The sequence below is a fragment of the Xyrauchen texanus genome, chromosome 35, assembly GCF_025860055.1.
Source record: "Xyrauchen texanus isolate HMW12.3.18 chromosome 35, RBS_HiC_50CHRs, whole genome shotgun sequence".
Lineage (NCBI taxonomy): Eukaryota > Metazoa > Chordata > Actinopteri > Cypriniformes > Catostomidae > Xyrauchen > Xyrauchen texanus.
Genome location: NC_068310.1, coordinates 5,513,204 through 5,532,086, shown reverse-complemented (window position 1 = coordinate 5,532,086; position 18,883 = coordinate 5,513,204). Strand labels below are relative to the sequence as shown.

The 18,883-nt window shown below is 43.5% G+C and overlaps 1 protein-coding gene across 1 annotated transcript in view; it reads right to left on the bottom strand.

Annotated features, from left to right (window-relative positions):
- Positions 1-11,236: 11,236 nt before the first annotated feature.
- The window catches only part of slc34a2b (solute carrier family 34 member 2b), a 30,819-nt gene continuing 23,172 nt past the window's right edge, over positions 11,237-18,883 (bottom strand). The window contains 7 exon segments of the mRNA XM_052105430.1: positions 11,237-12,167; positions 12,372-12,496; positions 12,826-12,942; positions 15,120-15,287; positions 16,456-16,576; positions 17,396-17,491; positions 18,105-18,300. Of these exon segments, the coding sequence (XP_051961390.1) occupies positions 11,628-12,167; positions 12,372-12,496; positions 12,826-12,942; positions 15,120-15,287; positions 16,456-16,576; positions 17,396-17,491; positions 18,105-18,300 (1,363 nt within the window). The 3' untranslated portion in view covers positions 11,237-11,627.

Here is an 18,883-nt window from a genome sequence, read left to right as displayed (position 1 = left end):
ATGTTTATCCCTCACAGCCTCCTCAAAAATGTTATATGGTGCTGCTGTGAATAAGGTCTGAATGTGCTGAATAAAATGTATATATTTATCTCTTGGCAGATACCTTTACCAAATACTTTAACAGGTAGTTAAAGGGCATTTCATTTAAAAATGAAATTTCAGTCATGAGTCTGTATGAAGTTTTCTCTGCCATGGAACAAAAAGATGTTAAGCAAAACGTTTAGTTTCATTCACCATTCACTGTCACTGCAACTTTTTTTTAATTTGTATTTAATTTAAGTGAATGGTGACTGAAACTCCAATATACCCTTTTGATATCCATTGCAATAAGAAAGCCATACAGGTTTGCAACAGCATGAAGGTAAGTGATGATTTTTGTGTGAAATATCTCTAAAAGTCATCAGTTACCTTAAAAATGGCCATTTAAATTTTACAATATGTATTGAAAATGTTAACAGATTAACTTATGAAAGAGAACTGTGCTGCATAATTAGTTATGATGTATACTGAAAACAGATTGTATACTAAATATAACATATAGATAATATATTTTCATATTATGTACGTATATTATTCATATTATAATTGAATATGATTATATTATTATTGTTTTGTATATTATTACAAAATGTATTAAATTGACTGATTCAGATGGCAGAGAAAATACCTGTATATGTCAAATGGAGCTCATGAGAGATATAACAGGTGTAACTCTGCAGCTGAGTTGTTCTGTCTGTCACTCACTCAATGTTGTGTCGATGAGTTAACACTAGGGGTCGCCCTTGGGAGCCCAGACATCTCTGATCTTTGAGAAAAGGCCAATGAGAATTGGAGTGTAAAATTTGCATGCCACTCCCCCGGACATACAGGTTTAAAAGGAGTCCCGCTTGCAAAAAGCAGTTTGGATCGCTACGCTGTTGGATCTATGGCGCATTACAGCGGTTCTCCCCCTCGCACACTACGGTTGTGTCGAGCAACACCCCTGGGCACTTCGGCAGTACAGCAGAGCCTGCTATATATATATATATATAAATCACAAAAGAGAATATATATTTTCTCTAAAAGAGTGGCACAAACGAAAGCGTCTTTTTCAAGATGCCATTTTGTTTGTGTATAATTCCTTGTTGCGGTCGATATCTCTCCGCTTCTGATGGCCATGATCGCTGCCTTACGTGTTTAAGTGCTACCCACATAGAGTCAGCGTTCGTGGATGGTTCATGTCCTCATTGCAAGGACATGACCATGGCTACGTTGCGGTTGCGGCTCGCCTACGGGTATGAGGCGGGGTCGGTTAGCACTGGGGGTGATATGGGGACATCAATGGGAGCTTCTTATGCTCCCACTCTTATGCTCCTAGCGAGGTTGCCGGTCCATCTCACGGCAGGCCCGCAATCTTGTTTGGAGCTTGCAACGAAGATGAGTTATCAATCACGGCATCAGAGAGCGGGCTCCTCATGTCTGACACTGAGGACTCGGCTGGAATCTCACCCTTGAGTGTGGCAGCTCAGTCGCAGGCCGACGTGGAGCTGACGGCCATGCTTGCCCGGGCAGCTGAGAGTGTCGCCACCCCCCAAACCCTCGCGGTTCGATGATTGGTTCCAGGGGCCAGAGTGCCGCTCACGGCCACACTCCGCCCCCATTCCTTTCTTCCCAGAGGTGCATGATGAGCTCACACATTCATGGCAGGCACCTTTCACTGCCTGTACAAGATCCGTGAGCTCCTCCGCTCTCACTACCCTCAATGGTGGGCAGCAAGGGGCTATTCGGTGATTTCCCCAAGTGGACCAAGCAGTTGCGGTGCACCTGTACCTGCAAAGCACCGCTACTTGGCGGAGTCGTCCGAGGATCCCGTCCAGAGCCTGTAGGTCGACGACATCACTGACGGCAATAGCCTACATCGCTGCTGGATACACCGCTTCCGCCTTCCATGCCATGGCGCTTCTGCAGGTACACCAAGCCAAGGTACTTAGATAACTGCACGAGGGTAGTCCTGACCCAGGACTAATTCAGAAGCTGCACTCGGCGACCGACTTCATCCTCTGATCGACGAAGGTCACAGCGCGTGCTCTCGGGCAGGCGATGTCCACCCTGGTGATCCAGGAATGCCACCTTTGGCTCAACCTGGTCGAGTCACGAGAGGCAGACAAGGTTAATTTCCTTGATGCCCCCATCTCCCAGGGTGGGCTGTTTGGCAACACCGTTGGAGACTTCGCTGGCAGTTTTCAATGGTAAGAAAGCAGACAGAGGCCATACAACATATCCTGCCCCCGGCGGAGCCACAGACCCCACACTCCGTCTGCTTGTCCCCCTGTGGCCGCAACACCAGCTCCTGCCTCACGGCTGGCCGCCAAGAACCCCAAGAAGGCTTCAAAGCACCCCTGAGATGGGCAGCCCCGGAACTCAGGAAACTGCACTACAGGAGCTGGTAAGCAGACTACTGCCTCCCCCTGCCGGAGGGTCGGGTGGAGAATCATTTGTTTCATTTGACTTTTGTTTTGCCGCCCACCCAATAGGCTGCGGTACCCACATTCTCAATAAAAGAGCAGTTTCCTCATTCCCAGGGCCCTATTTCGGTCTCCCTGGCTGTCGTTATCACAGCCACCGGTTCTCTTTGGCGGGTATGGCGCCCCGGAACCAGGCCTCCCGCTTCCGCGTGCCCAGCCATGGTACAAACTCCCTCCACGGGCTATGAGGATGAAGATCTTCCTCCCCTGTCCCAGGCTGTTCCGGGAACAGTCACAAGGAGCCAGGTAAGTGCCTTGATGTTTCTTGACTCAGCACCACAGGCTCTGGCCCGCCGCGAGGTCCCGCCCACTGGTCAAGTCAAGTCAAGTCAAGTGGTTTTTATTGTCGTTTCAACCATATACAGTTAGTACAGTACACAGCAAAACGAGACAACGTTCCTCCAGGACCATGGTGCTACATAAAAACAACAAAGGACCAACACAGGACCACATGAGACAACACAACGAAATAAAATACCTATATAAAAAACCTATATATACCTATATAAAGTGCACGTGCAAACATGTGCAACAAGTATGGGACAGTACAACAAATTTCTGACAATGAACAGGACAATAGACAGTGCAGCGCCGACCAGTACTCAGTAGTTCAAAAAGATGACAGTTTCTAAAAATGTAAACATAACATACTATGAGATAGTGTTCTATGCACATAGCAGTTATTGAGGTAGCAGACAGTTATAAAGTGACAGTAATTAAAGTGCAACTCAGGACACGTGTGTGTCAAACCAGTCTCTGAGTATTGAGGAGTCTGATGGCTTGGGGAAGAAGCTGTTACACAGTCTGGCCGTGAGGGCCCGAATGCTTCGGTACCTCTTGCCAGACGGGAGGAGGAGTAAAGAGTTTGTGTGAGGGGTGTGTGGGGTCGTCCACAATGCTGGTTGCTTTGCGGATACAGTGTTTTTTGTAAATGTCTTTGATGGAGGGAAGAGAGACCCCAATGATCTTCTCAGCTGTCCTCACTATCCTCTGCAGGGCTTTGCGGTCCGAAACGGTGCAAGTCCCAAACCAGGCAGTGATGCAGCTGCTCAGGATGCTCTCAATAGTCCCTCTATAGAATGTAGTGAGGATGGGGGTTGGGAGATGTGCTTTCCTCAGCCTTCGAAGAAAGTAGAGACGCTGCTGGGCTTTCTTGGTGATAGAGCTGGTGTTGAGGGACCAGGTGAGGTTCTCCGCCAAGTGAACACCAAGGAATTTGGTGCTTTTGACGATCTCCACAGAGGAGCCGTCGATGTTCAGCGGAGTGTGTTCACCTTGTGCTCTCCTAAAGTCAACAACCATCTCTTTTGTTTTGTCGACATTCAGGGACAGGTTGTTGGCTCTACACCAGTTTGTCAGCCGCTGCACCTCCTCTCTGTATGCTGACTCGTCGTTCTTGCTGATGAGACCCACCACGGTCGTGTCATCGGCGAACTTGATGATGTGATTCGAGCTGTGCATTGCTGCACAGTCGTGAGTCAGCAGAGTGAACAGCAGTGGACTGAGCACACAGCCCTGGGGGCCCCAGTGCTCAGTGTGGTGGTGGTGGAGATGCTGTTCCCGATCCGGACTGACTGAGGTCTCCCAGTCAGGAAGTCCAGGATCCAGTTGCAGAGGGAGGTGTCCAGGCCCAGCAGGTTCAGCTTTCCAATCAGGTGCTGGGGAATGATTGTGTTGAATGCTGAGCTGAAATCTATGAACAGCATTCGAGCGTATGAGTCCTTATTGTCTAGGTGGGTGAGGGCCAGATGGAGGGTTGTGGTGATGGCATCGATCCATTGAGCGGTTTGAACGATACGCAAACTGCAGTGGGTCTAGTGAGGGGGCAGCTGGGTCTTAATCTGCTTCATGACGAGCCTCTCGAAGCACTTCATGATGATGGGTGTAAGTGCTGACGGGACGGTAGTCGTTGAGGCAGGACACTGAAGACTTCTTTGGCATGGGGATGATGGTGGTGGCCTTGAAGCATGTTGGAACGACGGCGCTGCTCAGAGAGATGTTGAAGATGTCGGTAAGAACATCTGCTAGCTGGTCTGCACATCCTCTGAGCACTCTGCCAGGAATGTTGTCTGGTCCAGCAGCCTTCCGTGGGTTGACTCTACGTAGAGTTTTCCTCACATCTGCCGTGGTAAGACAGAGCACCTGGTCGTTGGGAGGAGGGGTGGACTTCCTCGCCATCACGTCGTTCTGCACTTCAAACCGAGAGTGGAAGTCCTTCAGCGCATCTGGAAGTACGGTGGTACGTCCCACGCGGTAGTTCCTTTGGTCCCTCTCGCACGGAGCTTAGGGAACCGTGCTCCCCAAGCTGTAACGCTGGTTGATCAGGACCGTCCGACTCGACTATGCGATTCAGTTCGCCAGAAGCCCGCCCAGGTTCAATGCCGTCCACTTCACTGCGGTGAGAGACGAGAACTCTGCTGCCTTGAACATGGAGATTGCCTTCCTTCTATGGAAGGATGCGATAGAGCCTGTCCCTCCAGCCAAGATTGAGGAAGGGTTTAAGGTTACACTCAGGGGTGAGTGGAGACTCCACCCTCAGGCGGTCCATCTGGAGTTGATTTGGCCAAGCACAGGTAGACCTGTTTGCTTCCCCAGAATCCTCCCACTGCCCACTTCAGTGGTGATCCTGCAAGCGCTCCCCCTGGAGGATGCAGACCCAGCCTTGGTGTTGCTGTGTCCAGTGCGTGCTCTTTGCATCTACTTGGATTGCACGCAGAGCTTTAGAAGCTCCGAGCAGCTCGGTGGACAGCGAAAAGAAAGTGCTGTCTCCAAACAGAGGATCACTCACTGGGTGATCGATGCCATCACTATGGCATACCATGCCCAGCATGTGCCGCCCCCTGCCGGCCTGCGAGCCCACTCTACCAGGGATGTTGCGGATTCTTGGGCGTTGCCCCGCAGTGCCTCTCTAGCAGACATCTGTAGAACTGTGGGCTGGGCAACACCTAACACCTTTGCAAGGTTTTATAAATTCAGGTTTGAGCCAGTTTCATCCTGTGTGTTATCAGGTGAAACAAACAGGTAAGTTCAGGTCAGCTGGCCGGGTGTACCACTTGTGCATAGCGCCTTTCCCTTGAGGTGAAGACGTGCGCTCTTTCCCAGTTGTATTCACAAAAGAGTGAACCCTGGATGTTCTACCTCCTTAGCCCAGCGGCTGGCAAGCCTCTCCGAAGGCCTCTCCGTGAGCTTCTCTGAAGGCCGCACCAGTACATGCGTCATTTAGGTCCCCGTACTGTGGTAAGTTCTCCACGTGTGCTGGTTGTCTCCTTAGGTAACCCCATGTGATGTATATTCCGCAAATGGTTTCCCCGCTGGTAAACCGCGTCTTCCTTGGGCAAAGGGCCCTCTCTCCCTGGTCACCGTGTTTGTAGTAACTCCTCCCCTCGTTGGGTAGGACCTACCTCGGCACCGCTCCGCACGAAATGCTTCTGCTTCGACCCGATGAGACTGTGTTGTATTCCACTTAGAAGCCCGCCCCCCCCCTCCGTGGTGTCCTCTTTGGAGGAACACCCCCCAACATGGACCTTATATGGCCCCTTACAGAACGATGTAGTTCCTTTTTGGGGGAGAACAATAGAGAGAAGGCTACGACTGGGCCAACCAGTCCTAAAACTTCTGAACAGTTAGCCGCTCCCCAAGGTATAGGGGATCACTTCGTGCCAGCCAGTGTGTTGGGAGTAGTTACTTGGCCTTTAATGGCCTTTTCCATTGGGAACCCTAGTGTCAACTCATCGACACAAAGTCGAGTGAGTGATTGATAGGGGACGTCATTGTTACTGATGTAACATCCATTCCATGATGGAGGGAACGAGACGTTGTGTCCCTCTTGCCACAAAACTGAACCAACCGCTGAAATGGCCAGGTCTTTGGCTCGGCTTCACAGTGAGTGTGTGTTTGCAAGTGCCACTCCTTTTATACCCGTATGTCAGGGGGAGTGGCATGCAAATTCCACACGCCATTTCTCATTGGCCTTTTCTCAAATATCAGAGATGTCTGGGCTCCCAAGGGTGACCCCTAGTGTCAACTCATCGACACAACATCCCGTTCCCTCCATCAGAGAACGGAGGTTACATCAGTAACCATGACGTTAGATTTACAATTATTGTCAAAGGTAATGTAAAATAACGAAGCACCAAGAATTGAAAGGTGTCAAAAGACAACTCCAACCTTGCGAGCTTGCAAATTGTAATGTTGACCGCTTTGTCAATGAATGTTAATACATGTATGAAGGTTTATACATATGTAACATTGTAAGTTCAGTAAAAATGCACTTCCCTGCATGCGGAGGACCTCAAGCGTCAGCTGCTACATGACGGATTCACGAGAGAGAGAGGATTATGACTCTGCTGTTTTAAGCGACACCTATATTCATGCCCCAAAATATAAGACTTCAGCAAATGAAATTTAAGACTTCTTGAAATTTATTTAAGATTTTTAAGTCTTTTTATGGCATTACATTTTACAAAAGTACATTTAGACTTTTTAAGGACATGCGGAAACCCTGTTTAAGATGAGCAAGAGACCTGTCTGCCACAGCGCTTATTTAAAATATTTATTTAGATAATATCTTACATCTCTGAGTGATATTTTTAATGTCTGTTATTAGATATTAAACAAAGGTGTCCTTTATTAAAAATCTATAAATATTTTCATGAAATGAAATCTCAAAATAGAATAAAATCACAGTAGAATCAAGCAGACTTTCTAGAAACTTATACATTTTTAAATAGTTCCACATGACGTTAAACATTTGTGTGCATTTTTGCTGTAAAGAATGTGCAAAACATTATTACCCTGTTGAAAAAAACACAGAAAAAAACATTTAAACCTGCCTAAAGTGGTTAGGTGGCCTAGCTGGTCTCACAGCCTGATCAAAACTAAACACAGAAACTAAGTCACAAAACTCTACACAGCGCAAGCTTTTTTGACTATGTAATCTGTTAGCACAGTGCTCCTCAATCCAGTCCTGTAGGCCCCCCAACACTGCACATTTTGTCTGTCGCCCTTTTATGACGTACCCAATTTAAGTCTTGAAGTCGCCACTAATGACTAGAATCAGGTGTGTTTGATTAAGGAGACATCCAAAATATGTAGTGTTGGGGGCCTCCAGCACAAGTTTGAGAACCACTATGCTAGCCAATCGACTCGCATATTTCATGACCCAATATGATAGGTCCTTTGGTAATATGTTTGCCAATTAACTAGGCTCCTCTCTCTTTGTCTAGCATTTAAGAATCCAAAATCTGCTTCAAGGGGATTGTACTGTATGTGTCTAAAAGTGCAATGTTTGTGTGTGTTCTAGCAGTAGCAAGTCTTTGTAATTCTCTGGAACCGCAGTGTAAGCAGATCTTGTCTGCCAAGATCAAACCTTCCAATTTGTTAAATACATTATAATACAAAAGAAATTACAAAATTGAGAGTTCTGTATTCTTGAATGAACTGGTGTAGTCTTCCAGCCAAGCCAATCTGGTGTTTGCCTAAAACCAGTAAAAAGCCTATCCATCTTAGCTAGGTTGGGAGATCAGCTTACCACCTTACCACCCTAATTACAAACATTTCAAAATATAAGCAAATTTCTGCCACAAACACTGAACAATTATAAAAGTTTAAAAGCACCAGCACAACTGACTTATAATGATTATCACTATGTGAGTGCAAGCGAGGCCCCACAACATCAATGCATGATCTTGCTGATGCTCTTGTGTCTAAATGGGAGCAAATGCATGAAGCCATGTCCCAACATCAAGTCTAAAGCTTTCCCAGAATAGTGGAAGCTGTCACGACAGCAAAGACAAGCCTAACTCCCTATTATTGGCCATGGTTTTGAAAATAATTCTCAACAAGCACATATTGGTGTAGTATTTGTGTGTCCTCAAACATTTGGCAACATAGTCTTGCAGTTTCCACTTATGGCACTTTTCCACTGCACGTTTCGGTTCGACTCGACTTTAGTGCCGCCTCAACGTGGGTGGGATTATAGGCTGATCGTCATAGTTGCGCTGGCTCTACTGCCGTGACATCATCTTAAACGTGACACAAACACACAACGAAGGGAGCAAAGGAGGATATCGAAGGAATTGTGTTCTTTATTCTCGGCACGTGGCTGTTTTGCACAGCAAGACGACAAACTTTGTTTGCAAAGCTTTGACGGCAGCAAGACAAAATACAAAAAAAAAAGAAAAACGAATAGTTTGGGAAATCAAGTGCGGACGAGGACATCACTGTGTTAACTCAAAGACGACGCAAGAGGGTAAGCTAACCTGCCATCTAGCTAATAGCAATGTGTTTAGGATCTCAATCGCTATACGTACCACTGTCGCAACGCATAGAATGAACTTGGCTGCCAATATTACGTATTGAAATGCGTATTGTGTATTTCAGATCTCTAAATTTTTACAAAGTCGCCACAACAGACCGTCTGTTTGGGACTTCAACCGAGCTTCTGAGTGGTGGGATGTGATTGTTCCTGGTTTCACAAACACTCAGTGGGTGGAGAACTTTAGAATGTCGGAAGAAACATTTACCTACCTGTGCAACAATCTGTATCCAGCGATGGAGAGACAGGACACAAACTTCCGCATGTGTGTACCTCTAAAGAAGAGAGTGGCCATTGCATTGTGGAAGCTTGTGACCGGCTCTGAGTACAGAAGTGTTGGCCATCTTTTTGGAGTAAGCATAACAACTGTGTGCCGGTGTGTTCAGGAATTCTGACCTGCAGAAGAGACGTTGTTGGTACTGGACAAATTTGTTTTCCCGATCAAGACAACTTTAAAGAAATGGCTGCCTACATTGAGAACAGGTGGGGGCTCCCAGTGTGTTGGTGCTATTGATGGATCACACATACCCATCATAGCACCACAGGAGTATCACTGTTACTATTTCAACCGTAAAGGCTGGCACTCCATCATCGTTCAATGTGTTGTCGATGGAAAGGGACTTTTCTGGAATGTTTGCACAGGACTGCCTGGAAGCCTGCATGATGCTCGGGTTTTGAGACTGTCCACACAGTGGGAGTTTGCAAGCAGTGTAAACCACATACCAGCTTACACCAGGAACATTGGTGGGGTGAATGTTGGCTACTACATCCTATGAGACTCTGCCTATCTATTGCAGAACTGGCTCTTAAAACCATTCCCTGACAGTGGACGGCTGACTGCAGAACAGCAGGTCTACAACTTGAAAATCAGCAAAGCACGTGTAGTGGTAGAAAATGCTTTTGGTAGATTAAAAGGAAGATGGCGTTGTCTTATGAAAAGAAATGGCTGTGATGTCAAACTGATGAAATCTATGGTGCTGAAATGATGTACTCAACACAACCTTTGTGAGAATCATGGAGAGACCTATGAGAATGAATGGGATTCACCTTCAGCAGCAGCGCCTGTGGTGGCACTGGCACAGGCTGTAGAGGAGGAGGGCAGGGATGTACGTGAGGGTCTGATGCATTACTTGAATAGCTAAATATTCATGTAGTCTGTCCTGTCAAGCGTATTGATCATGAATAAACTTTTGTACTATCTTTCAAAGTATAAATGTCTCGGAGGGCGGGGCCGGGTCGTGATTCTATACAAACCGGTCCCTTATCAGGCTAATCAAGCCTCCGAGAGGGATAAAGGCCGACTGCTGAGGATTGTGCGGGAGAGAGAGATCGTTTACAGACATGTCCGTCATGTGTGTGTTTGTCTTTTGTTTAAGTTTAGCGGAGGACGGCCACCGACTGCAAGGGGAAAAGGGGCTCCTAACCGACCGCCTGGAACAGTCAGGGCCGCTGCCAGGGGCGGAGGAGTCCGCTACCAGCCGCTGAAACGCGGCGGGGTCTGAGACCGCTGAGCTGGGAGGGGCTCGCTGTCGACCGCCTGGAGTGGGAGAACCGCTGCCAGGGGCGGGGGAGACCCCTTCTGTTCCCCAAGAACGCGGTGGGGCGTTCCGTCCGCCAGGGGGTGGAGGACTGCCTCCGATCCACCCGAAGAGGCGTGGCTGTCGTTCGTTAGAGGGTGGAGGACTGGCCGTGGAACAAGCTACGGCGTATCGGAGAACTGGCGAGTAAGTGTTTTTTTTCCATTTCTCTCTCCGCGCTTTCTCTCACTGCCGCTCCGCATTGGCCTTTTTCCTCTCGTTTAAATTTTACAGTGTTTTTTTGGGGGGTACTACACTGTTGTACCCCCCCCCATTTTTATTATTTCTGTTTCCCTCCCCATGTCCCCTCCCTCATCCAGGTGGACGGGGATGACCTGCCAGCAGACGGGGCTTCGGGCATGCCCTCCCCCAGGGAAAGAAGGGGGAGATGTACGTCATGCCGGGGGCTCCCCAGCCTGAGAGAACGAGGGAGGAATGTGGTAGGGCGGAGGGCGGGGCCTGGTCGTGATTCTACACACCCGGTCCCTTATCAGGCTAATCAAGCCTCCGAGAGGGATAAAGGCAGACTGTGGATGATTGTGCGGGAGAGAGAGATAGTTTACGGACATGTCCGTCATGTGTGTGTTTGTGTCGTTTGTTTAAGTTCATAATTAAACTATTATGTATATTGTCAAGCTGGTTCTCGCCTCCTCCTTTCCATTGAACTACGTTACAAACAGGTTTTGATCATTTTGGTATTTATCATTTTCAGGTATCATTTGGTACATTACATGCTCATGAAATCATTAAGATTATATTATATTGTAATTAAATAATCCAGTCTATCTATTTCCTAAATACTAATTCTCATTTTACTGTGATACTCTAGAAATCCTGCTTAAACCCGCAAAATGCCTTTCTGTATGTGATCACTTGTAGCATGTTATTAGAAACACATAGTGAGTCTGGTTTCTCCCAAGGTTATTTTTCTCCATTAATCTACATCTTATGGAGTTTTGTGTTCCTTGCCACAGTCGCCTACAGCTTGCTCACTGGAGTTATTTATACAACTATTATTAAATTATTTTTAAACACGATTAAGAATAAGATTTTATCTAATTACACAATGATGATTCATCAACTTTATAGACATTACAGTTTTATCGTCTGTTAATGCTGATCTTCTGTAAAGCTGCTTTGAAACGATGTGTGTTGTGAAAGGCGCTAAACAAATAAAATGTACTTGACTTGACATAATGTATTACTTTAATGAAAACAGTTCATTACTCATTATAAATGTGTCGCTTTCGCCTGGTCCTTCTCATCTTCTATAGTGAGTGCTGGATTGTCGAACATCTCTAAACTCCTAAGCTTCTTATTTGTCTCCTTCTCTTCATCATCTTCTTCCTTCTTGCAACACTTGCAGCAGCAACAGCAGTGTGTTCTGCAGAAGGTCATTGCTGAAGTAACCTGTCTGTCCCAAGGTTTGAGGGAGTGCAGCGGTTTGGGCAGGAAGTTCCAGCTGCGGAGGAATGAGGGCAAGAATCTCGGGCACCGCTTCTGCATGATGTTCACTGCCATCACAAAGACCAGGAAGACCACCGCAGGCACCCCGACCCCCACCAACACCTGCCAGCCTGCGATGGACAAGCCCAGAACCAAAAGTGGCAGGAGGAAGAAGCACAGGAAGAGGTAAAATGCCGCAAACCAGCGGTATTTGGCTGTGAGGTTACCCAGAGCTTTGGCCAATCGGATAGGGATGCGGGTGAAGGGGATGGGGTACCACAGTAAAATACCACAGATGTTGAAGAAGAAATGACAGAGAGAAATCTGGAAAAACAGATCCAAATTTAAACACACCTTTTGCAAGAATTTGCTCTGGTAAATTCCGAAATGATCTCATCATTTGGCAACAATTTAATAAGAATTACATTTCTTCAAATCGTATTAGGAAGGAACCAGAACCTGAATTGTTAAATTCCTTACAATTCCTTCCAACTATTCATTTAAGATTGCAATAGCTCAGTAACAAACCTGTAATGAGTTAGCCAGCGTTTCTCCTGGACTGGCCAAAGCAGCGAGAAGGGCAGTTGTTGTTGTACCAATGTTGGAGCCCAGTGTAAGTGGATAAGCCCTCTCAATGCTAATAACACCAATACCTGAACAGAAAGACACCACAAACAACAGTGCTAAGTCCAGTATTGAGTGTTTATTAAATCCCATTAAGCCTGCTAAATGGTGATTAAAGAAACTGGAAAAGATGTCTAATAAGCCACGCCTAAAGTGTTCCAGCTAGTCAACCAATCAATGACCAATGTTCTAGAATATGTTCAACATGATTAACTAACCCCCCAGATTGGTTTCAGCATACTGGCTGGTAGACCAGGAGATCAACTAAACATCTTCTAAACCATCTTGGACCAGTTTCAACTAGCTAGAAACCATGTAAATCCCACTACCATCAGAAGCTGATAGTTTCTGTACTGACCAACTAGTGGGGTGATGGCCGAGGTGAAGACAGAGCTGCTCTGAACAATGAAGGTCATTCCAGCTCCAACAAGCATGGCCAGGTAACCCGTCACCCAGGCAAAGGGGAAGGGGAAATCTGCCCACAAATGCAGCCATTTCAGAAAGATCATTAACAAAAACCAATGCACTTAAACATTACAGTAAAATACAGTAATACATAAACAACAGTAATAAAGGCACATAAACAATTATACATTTAAAAAATCAAATACACCAGTGGATCTCAACTGGTGGATCATGACCCGATAATGTTCTGATAGGGTCAATGTTTAATGTGAACGATAAAACAATCATGAATAGTAAGAAGATATAAAAGGGAGGAGAAAATGCTTCCCATATGTTTAATTGTTGATGTCACAGCACTTTGGCACAAATGTATCTGTCACTTGGTAATACAGTGAATATTTATCCAAAATTTATCCCAGTGTGTGTTCCATGTGTTATCTTGTTCAATCACACTTCTGTGTTGGGTTGCTATTTGATGTGCAATATAAAATTGGGGTCCTTATTCTAAAAAAAGTGGTAACCTGTTCTTTTTTTGTACTTGACCTAACCCATAAAAATAACTTCGGTTGGTTTAAACTAAGTTAATGGTTTAATTTAGCTTAAATAAAATTTTTGGCTTGACTTAAACCACTTAATTTAAATGTTATCTACTAGAGGAGGTAGACCGATATATTGGTTTTACCGATTAATTGGTGCATAGTTCAGTAGTTTTTTCTGATTAATATTGGGATATTGGTTGCACAATAAAAAGTATCTGGGATGTTTTTTAATTTTTTACTCTTTTTGCCTCCATGTCTGTGTCCATCAAGGAATATATATATATATATATATATATTTTACATTCTATGAATCGATTTTATAAACCATCGATTATCTTCCTTTTTTTACCAACTTAGTAATCGTTATCGGCACAATCCAATATCGGTCGACCTCTATTATCTACCAAATAAAGCTAATTTATTAAGGATACCTGAAAAAACATTTTTACAATTTTACTATTTTTTTGACTCCGCACCTTCCAAAGTTTGTTTTTATGTGTTCTTACAAATGTTGTGAACAATTGCAGGTTACCACGTTTTACAGTGTAAACAAAATCACAGCAGAGAACCACTCTACTCTTATAAGTAGAGGTAGACCAATATATTGGTTTTACCGATTAATCGGTAGCAATAGTTGCTTTTTGGAACTATCGTTATTGGCAAAAATATATGGGGATATATTTTTTTTCATCATTCTGTCTTTTAAAATAATAGTACCCAGTGTGTTTCAGACTTGTTTATACTTAGAAGTATGTATTAGTTATTTTTGGGATTATGGTAAAACAATAAAATACATCTGGGATTTTATTCATTTAGGACTCTTTGTCTGTGCCCGATGTAGTAAGGATTTTTTTTTTTAAGTCGATTAAGACTATAAATACATTTTAAAAATGATCGGCCAATTAATCAGTAATTTCCCACCATCTTAGTTATTGTATCCACAATTGGTCGACCTCTATTAAAATAGGCAAAACGCCTTTAGTTTTTACGCCAACTCTTTTGTTTGATTTGTTTTTTGATTGTCCAACCAAATGTGTTTTACATACCCAAAGCAATGGGCAATTTCCTAATTTCAATGGCCAAACCCTTTTGTAACAGGACATATCATAGCCTAAGAGGCCTGAATTCAGTCATAAGTTAACTCACTTAAAAAAAAAAAAATGCATTTTGCCTTTCCACTACATCACTCTTATAAACTATAACTGTATCAAATGATGCTTGCGTGAAAGTTCCCAGCAACCCATTAGCACATTTTTGCCATCTGTTAGTATGTACCTGAGCATACTGTGAAACCAACAGAATGTGCACAAACACACACACACACCTGTGGCCCTCAGACACACTCAGCCTCATATAATGTTCCTGTTCAACTCGACAGCAGGACTGGATCGCCTGCGCTGACTATCATATGACTGGATACATGCTAACATGCTTCCAGTTAGTCAGGAAGCATGACTCCTACAGGAATGTGATACAATGGATTTCTCGGTTGGGTCGGGATTGCTACATACATGTTTTTAGTGAGAGATCAAATATTTGCTGCGCTTGTCTTTGTCTTCATTTCCTTGAAAAAGACGATTTAAAAAAAGAATTCAGTGCTGACACACCTTGTTTTCATATACTGAGCACACATTATAGGTTTATGTTAGCCGTTAGCAGCAGATCTTATCACCTGATGATTATTAACACGTCTCTGCTGTTGACTCACCTGTGTTGAGCACCTTTTTGATGACGACCGCCACCTGACCCTTTAGCATGGAGTTCAGCAACTTGACGATCAGAATGAGACAGGTACAGAGGGCCAGCAATGACAGAGCCAACAAAATCAAACCCACCGCTAAGTCAGGTAGATTTGCGTTCACAAATATATGAGTGCCTGAGAAGAAAGAAGAGGATAACTCAATGTCACACCTTAGTGTTTTACAAAACAAGCTTCAGAAAATATATGGGATTAGCTAGTTTTGGGTACTTTAGAGGCAAGTGTCACTGCTGCAACAACTTAATCCAGCCTAATGTGGTTTGCTGGTCCTAGCTGGCCACCAGGCTAGTTCCCACTGGTCAGGTTGGTGTAGTTTGAGAGAGGGTTTGGGCATTTACTCAGCTGATCAGACTGGGAATCCTGCTAAACACCAGCTTGGCCAGGCTGGAAGACTGGCTAGATCACTTTAAACCTGCTTAAACCATCTTAAGACTTGTTTAAAATGTTTTTTTTTCAGCATGGGTATTGTAAAATTGAAGTTCATGCTAGTTTTGACCAGAGGCAGATGAAATATCGGTGTTACTGGTTAATCGGCTGTTTTACACTATCGTTTACTGCAAAAATGTATGCCAAATAAATGTATGATAGTTTTTTCTAAATCCTCTGTGGTCAGCATTGGAGGATTCCCCCCAAATGAAAACAGGAGCACTGCAGTTATAAACGGGCAGGTTTTAGCTATGATATATTTATATTCTATTTTCTATTCTATTCAATTTAGATTCCATTATATTTAAATGAGGCTGCAGGATGTGGTTCATCATTTTATATATTTAGTTAATCAAAACATTTTCTGTAACCTTCCAGTCCAGGATCTCAAGTGGTGCTATTTGAAGACCACAGTATCAGAATCCCTTTTCATAGTTGAATGATCAAATACTCTGACAAATCCACTGAACCAAGACTGGAATTTCAACATTGTACACGGCACTCAAGAGTTGATGTCCATGTTGATTTTAATCTACCAAATTAGAACCCAGGGCTAAAGCCCTCCTCCCAGATTGGCTGGGACTCATTGTTCAGGTGCAATGGCACCAGGTGCCCAAGTCTGCCATGAAGAAAAGCCCCATTGAAAAGTTAGAGTGGATGGAGGAGGTGTAAGGGGAACAGTGAAGCTAATATCTCTCCCAGCACTCAAGAGAAGCCATTGTCCTCTTGGCAGTTGAAGGGAATCACAGTCGATGACTCAGAGCTGAAATAAGTGAACTAAGGAAGAGAGACTTCAGCTTCTGTTGATCCAGGTAATGTGCATGTTTCCCGCAAGAGCCAAGTCAAACAAAGCACTCACATTTTTGCAAGTTGATAGTTTCTGTCTGGTTCTGCTCAGTCCAGGTCACATTGCCCTCCACCCAGCAGAGAGCATCAGGGGTGCAGTTTGCAATTCCAGGGACTGTGATATTCACAAGGTTCTGAAATGGGTGAAAAATACATCCTCAGACCCAAACCTCACACAACCTTGCTGAAAAATCCATCTTAAACCAGCTTAAGCTGGCTTGCTGGTCTTAGTTGGTTTCCCAGCTTGGTCATGCTAGTCTGATTTGATATAGAATAAATTATGCTGTCTATAGACTATATTATATTATGATTTGATATGTCAATAAAACAAGAAGCAGGTCATATAGATTGTGTTCCAAAACCTGGTAAGCTGCATTTAGACATTTTAAGACATCATAGGTGCATTCCTGATGTTAAGGCTCTTCCAAAATGAAGCCTATCAAGATAACAAATTTTAGCCTAGTTCAATGGCATACTTCTCCGCTAAGTATCCTTTGCGGAGAAGTAATTTCTAGAATAATTAAAAAGTTATTGAAATAATAATGGATGATTTCACCCAGTATATGTGAGTAATATATGTTTATTATCAGAAGCGCTATTTGTATGATACACAGAGTTGCTGCTTATCAAGATCAATCTAAATCAGTCACTTATGAGGTTCAATTTCAGTTTGTATGCTGCCTTAAAATACATATATATGCATTAGACAGCAGGGCAGCTCACTAGGTTTTGCTGTTAGAACAGTTGCAGCTGTTATCTATTAAGATATAGCAGGAATTTAAATAAAATACTTACATATCTATATGTATCTATATTGACCCTACACTGCTCATTTGAAATTCCCATCAGTATGATAAATCCTATGTTCTCATGTTTTAACAGCCTCATCAGGTGACTGATGGGAATTATTACTTGGACTTCCAGACTCATTAAATCATTTTCACATTTCTCACCGTCACTTTTTCTGATTTGCACCAGATCTTAATCAAACTTTTGTTGCGGGCGGCGGGGTCACCAGTCGCAATGCCACTGATAACAGAGCTGTCGAGCTGAGAAAGGTTAAAAACAGTTTTAATAACAATATTATAATCAAATGACATGTAAAATTGAGGTCATGTAACATGTGTAACTATACATTTCAATAGATGTGTGGTCACACCTTCACAGTTGTGTATATCAGCTTAACACAAATTTTCCAGTCAGAAGTTTTGAGTCTTTTCTTTTTAACTCAAGTGTTACATAATGTGAAGCAACAGTATTGTACTGATGGCAAATTGATTGTTGAACAATAAATTAGGGGTAGACGAAATATGGGTTTCACCGATAAATATACTGTATTCTATAAATCTATGTTAAAAACTATCGGCCGATTAATAAGTTATCTGACATTTCCACCCCTTAGTTATCTGTATCAGCTAAATTCACTATCTGTCAAATTTAATTCACTAGAAATATCAAAAGAATTTCTTACTACTATTATATGCAATTTATTAAAAAAATTTGGGTTGAGTTTTCTGCAAAAATAAATGTGTTGTGATACCTACACTAAGATTTTGGTCATAGCACCCTCCCCTAGAGCCTGGCTAAGATCACTGGTGGATAAGACAAACTGACCAACAGCCTCACATGTATATAACTCACGAGTAGTGACTCTAAGCTCACCTGAATAATGTTCTTTGTGAGGGGTACAGTGATGACCTTCAGCAGATCTGGAGCATCTGCGCCAGTTTGAATGTTAAAGGAATCGATGATGAGATCTGTGAGCCTGTAGAGGAACCCTGAGGCCACCTCAAGAGGCAACAACACCAGCACAGACAGCCAGTTAAAGAAGTCATGGACCGTGGCACCAGCAAATGCCCTGAGTTAGAGTAAATAACAAATCCAATTGTTGCTATAAGTAAAGTGTGAAAACAAAAAATAGATGTACTTTTGGAACAGTACAAAATAATTTGAAAAAGCTGTAAAACATGATTGTGTTTAGAATGTGTTTGAAAAGGCAAATGTGCCAGTCTTTAAAACAAAATTTGTTTTACATATTACATCAAGTTATAATCGCATCTTTGTTTGAATGAATTTGACTTCATAATTACACTTTAGGTTTTTAAGTTATAAATTAAACTTCCATGATTTAATATGTTTTCAGTTTCAACTTGATTTGGAACTTAGCACAAATTAGATTTTATTTAGAACTTGAAGGCAGCAATTAACTACAACTTTTACATTTTGCACTTTTTTTTTTTGACAGAGAACCAACATGATCTCATGGAAAATCGAAAACCTGCTTCTGAAATAAACCCCATTCTGCTGAATAACTGATAGTTTTTGCATCAGATTTAATTGGTCTAACTTTCCCTGTGGCTAATGGCTTGTTGCACAAGCAATCACTGATACACAAGTTCTAGTCCAATGGAAACCAGGAAATAATTGCATTCAAATAAACA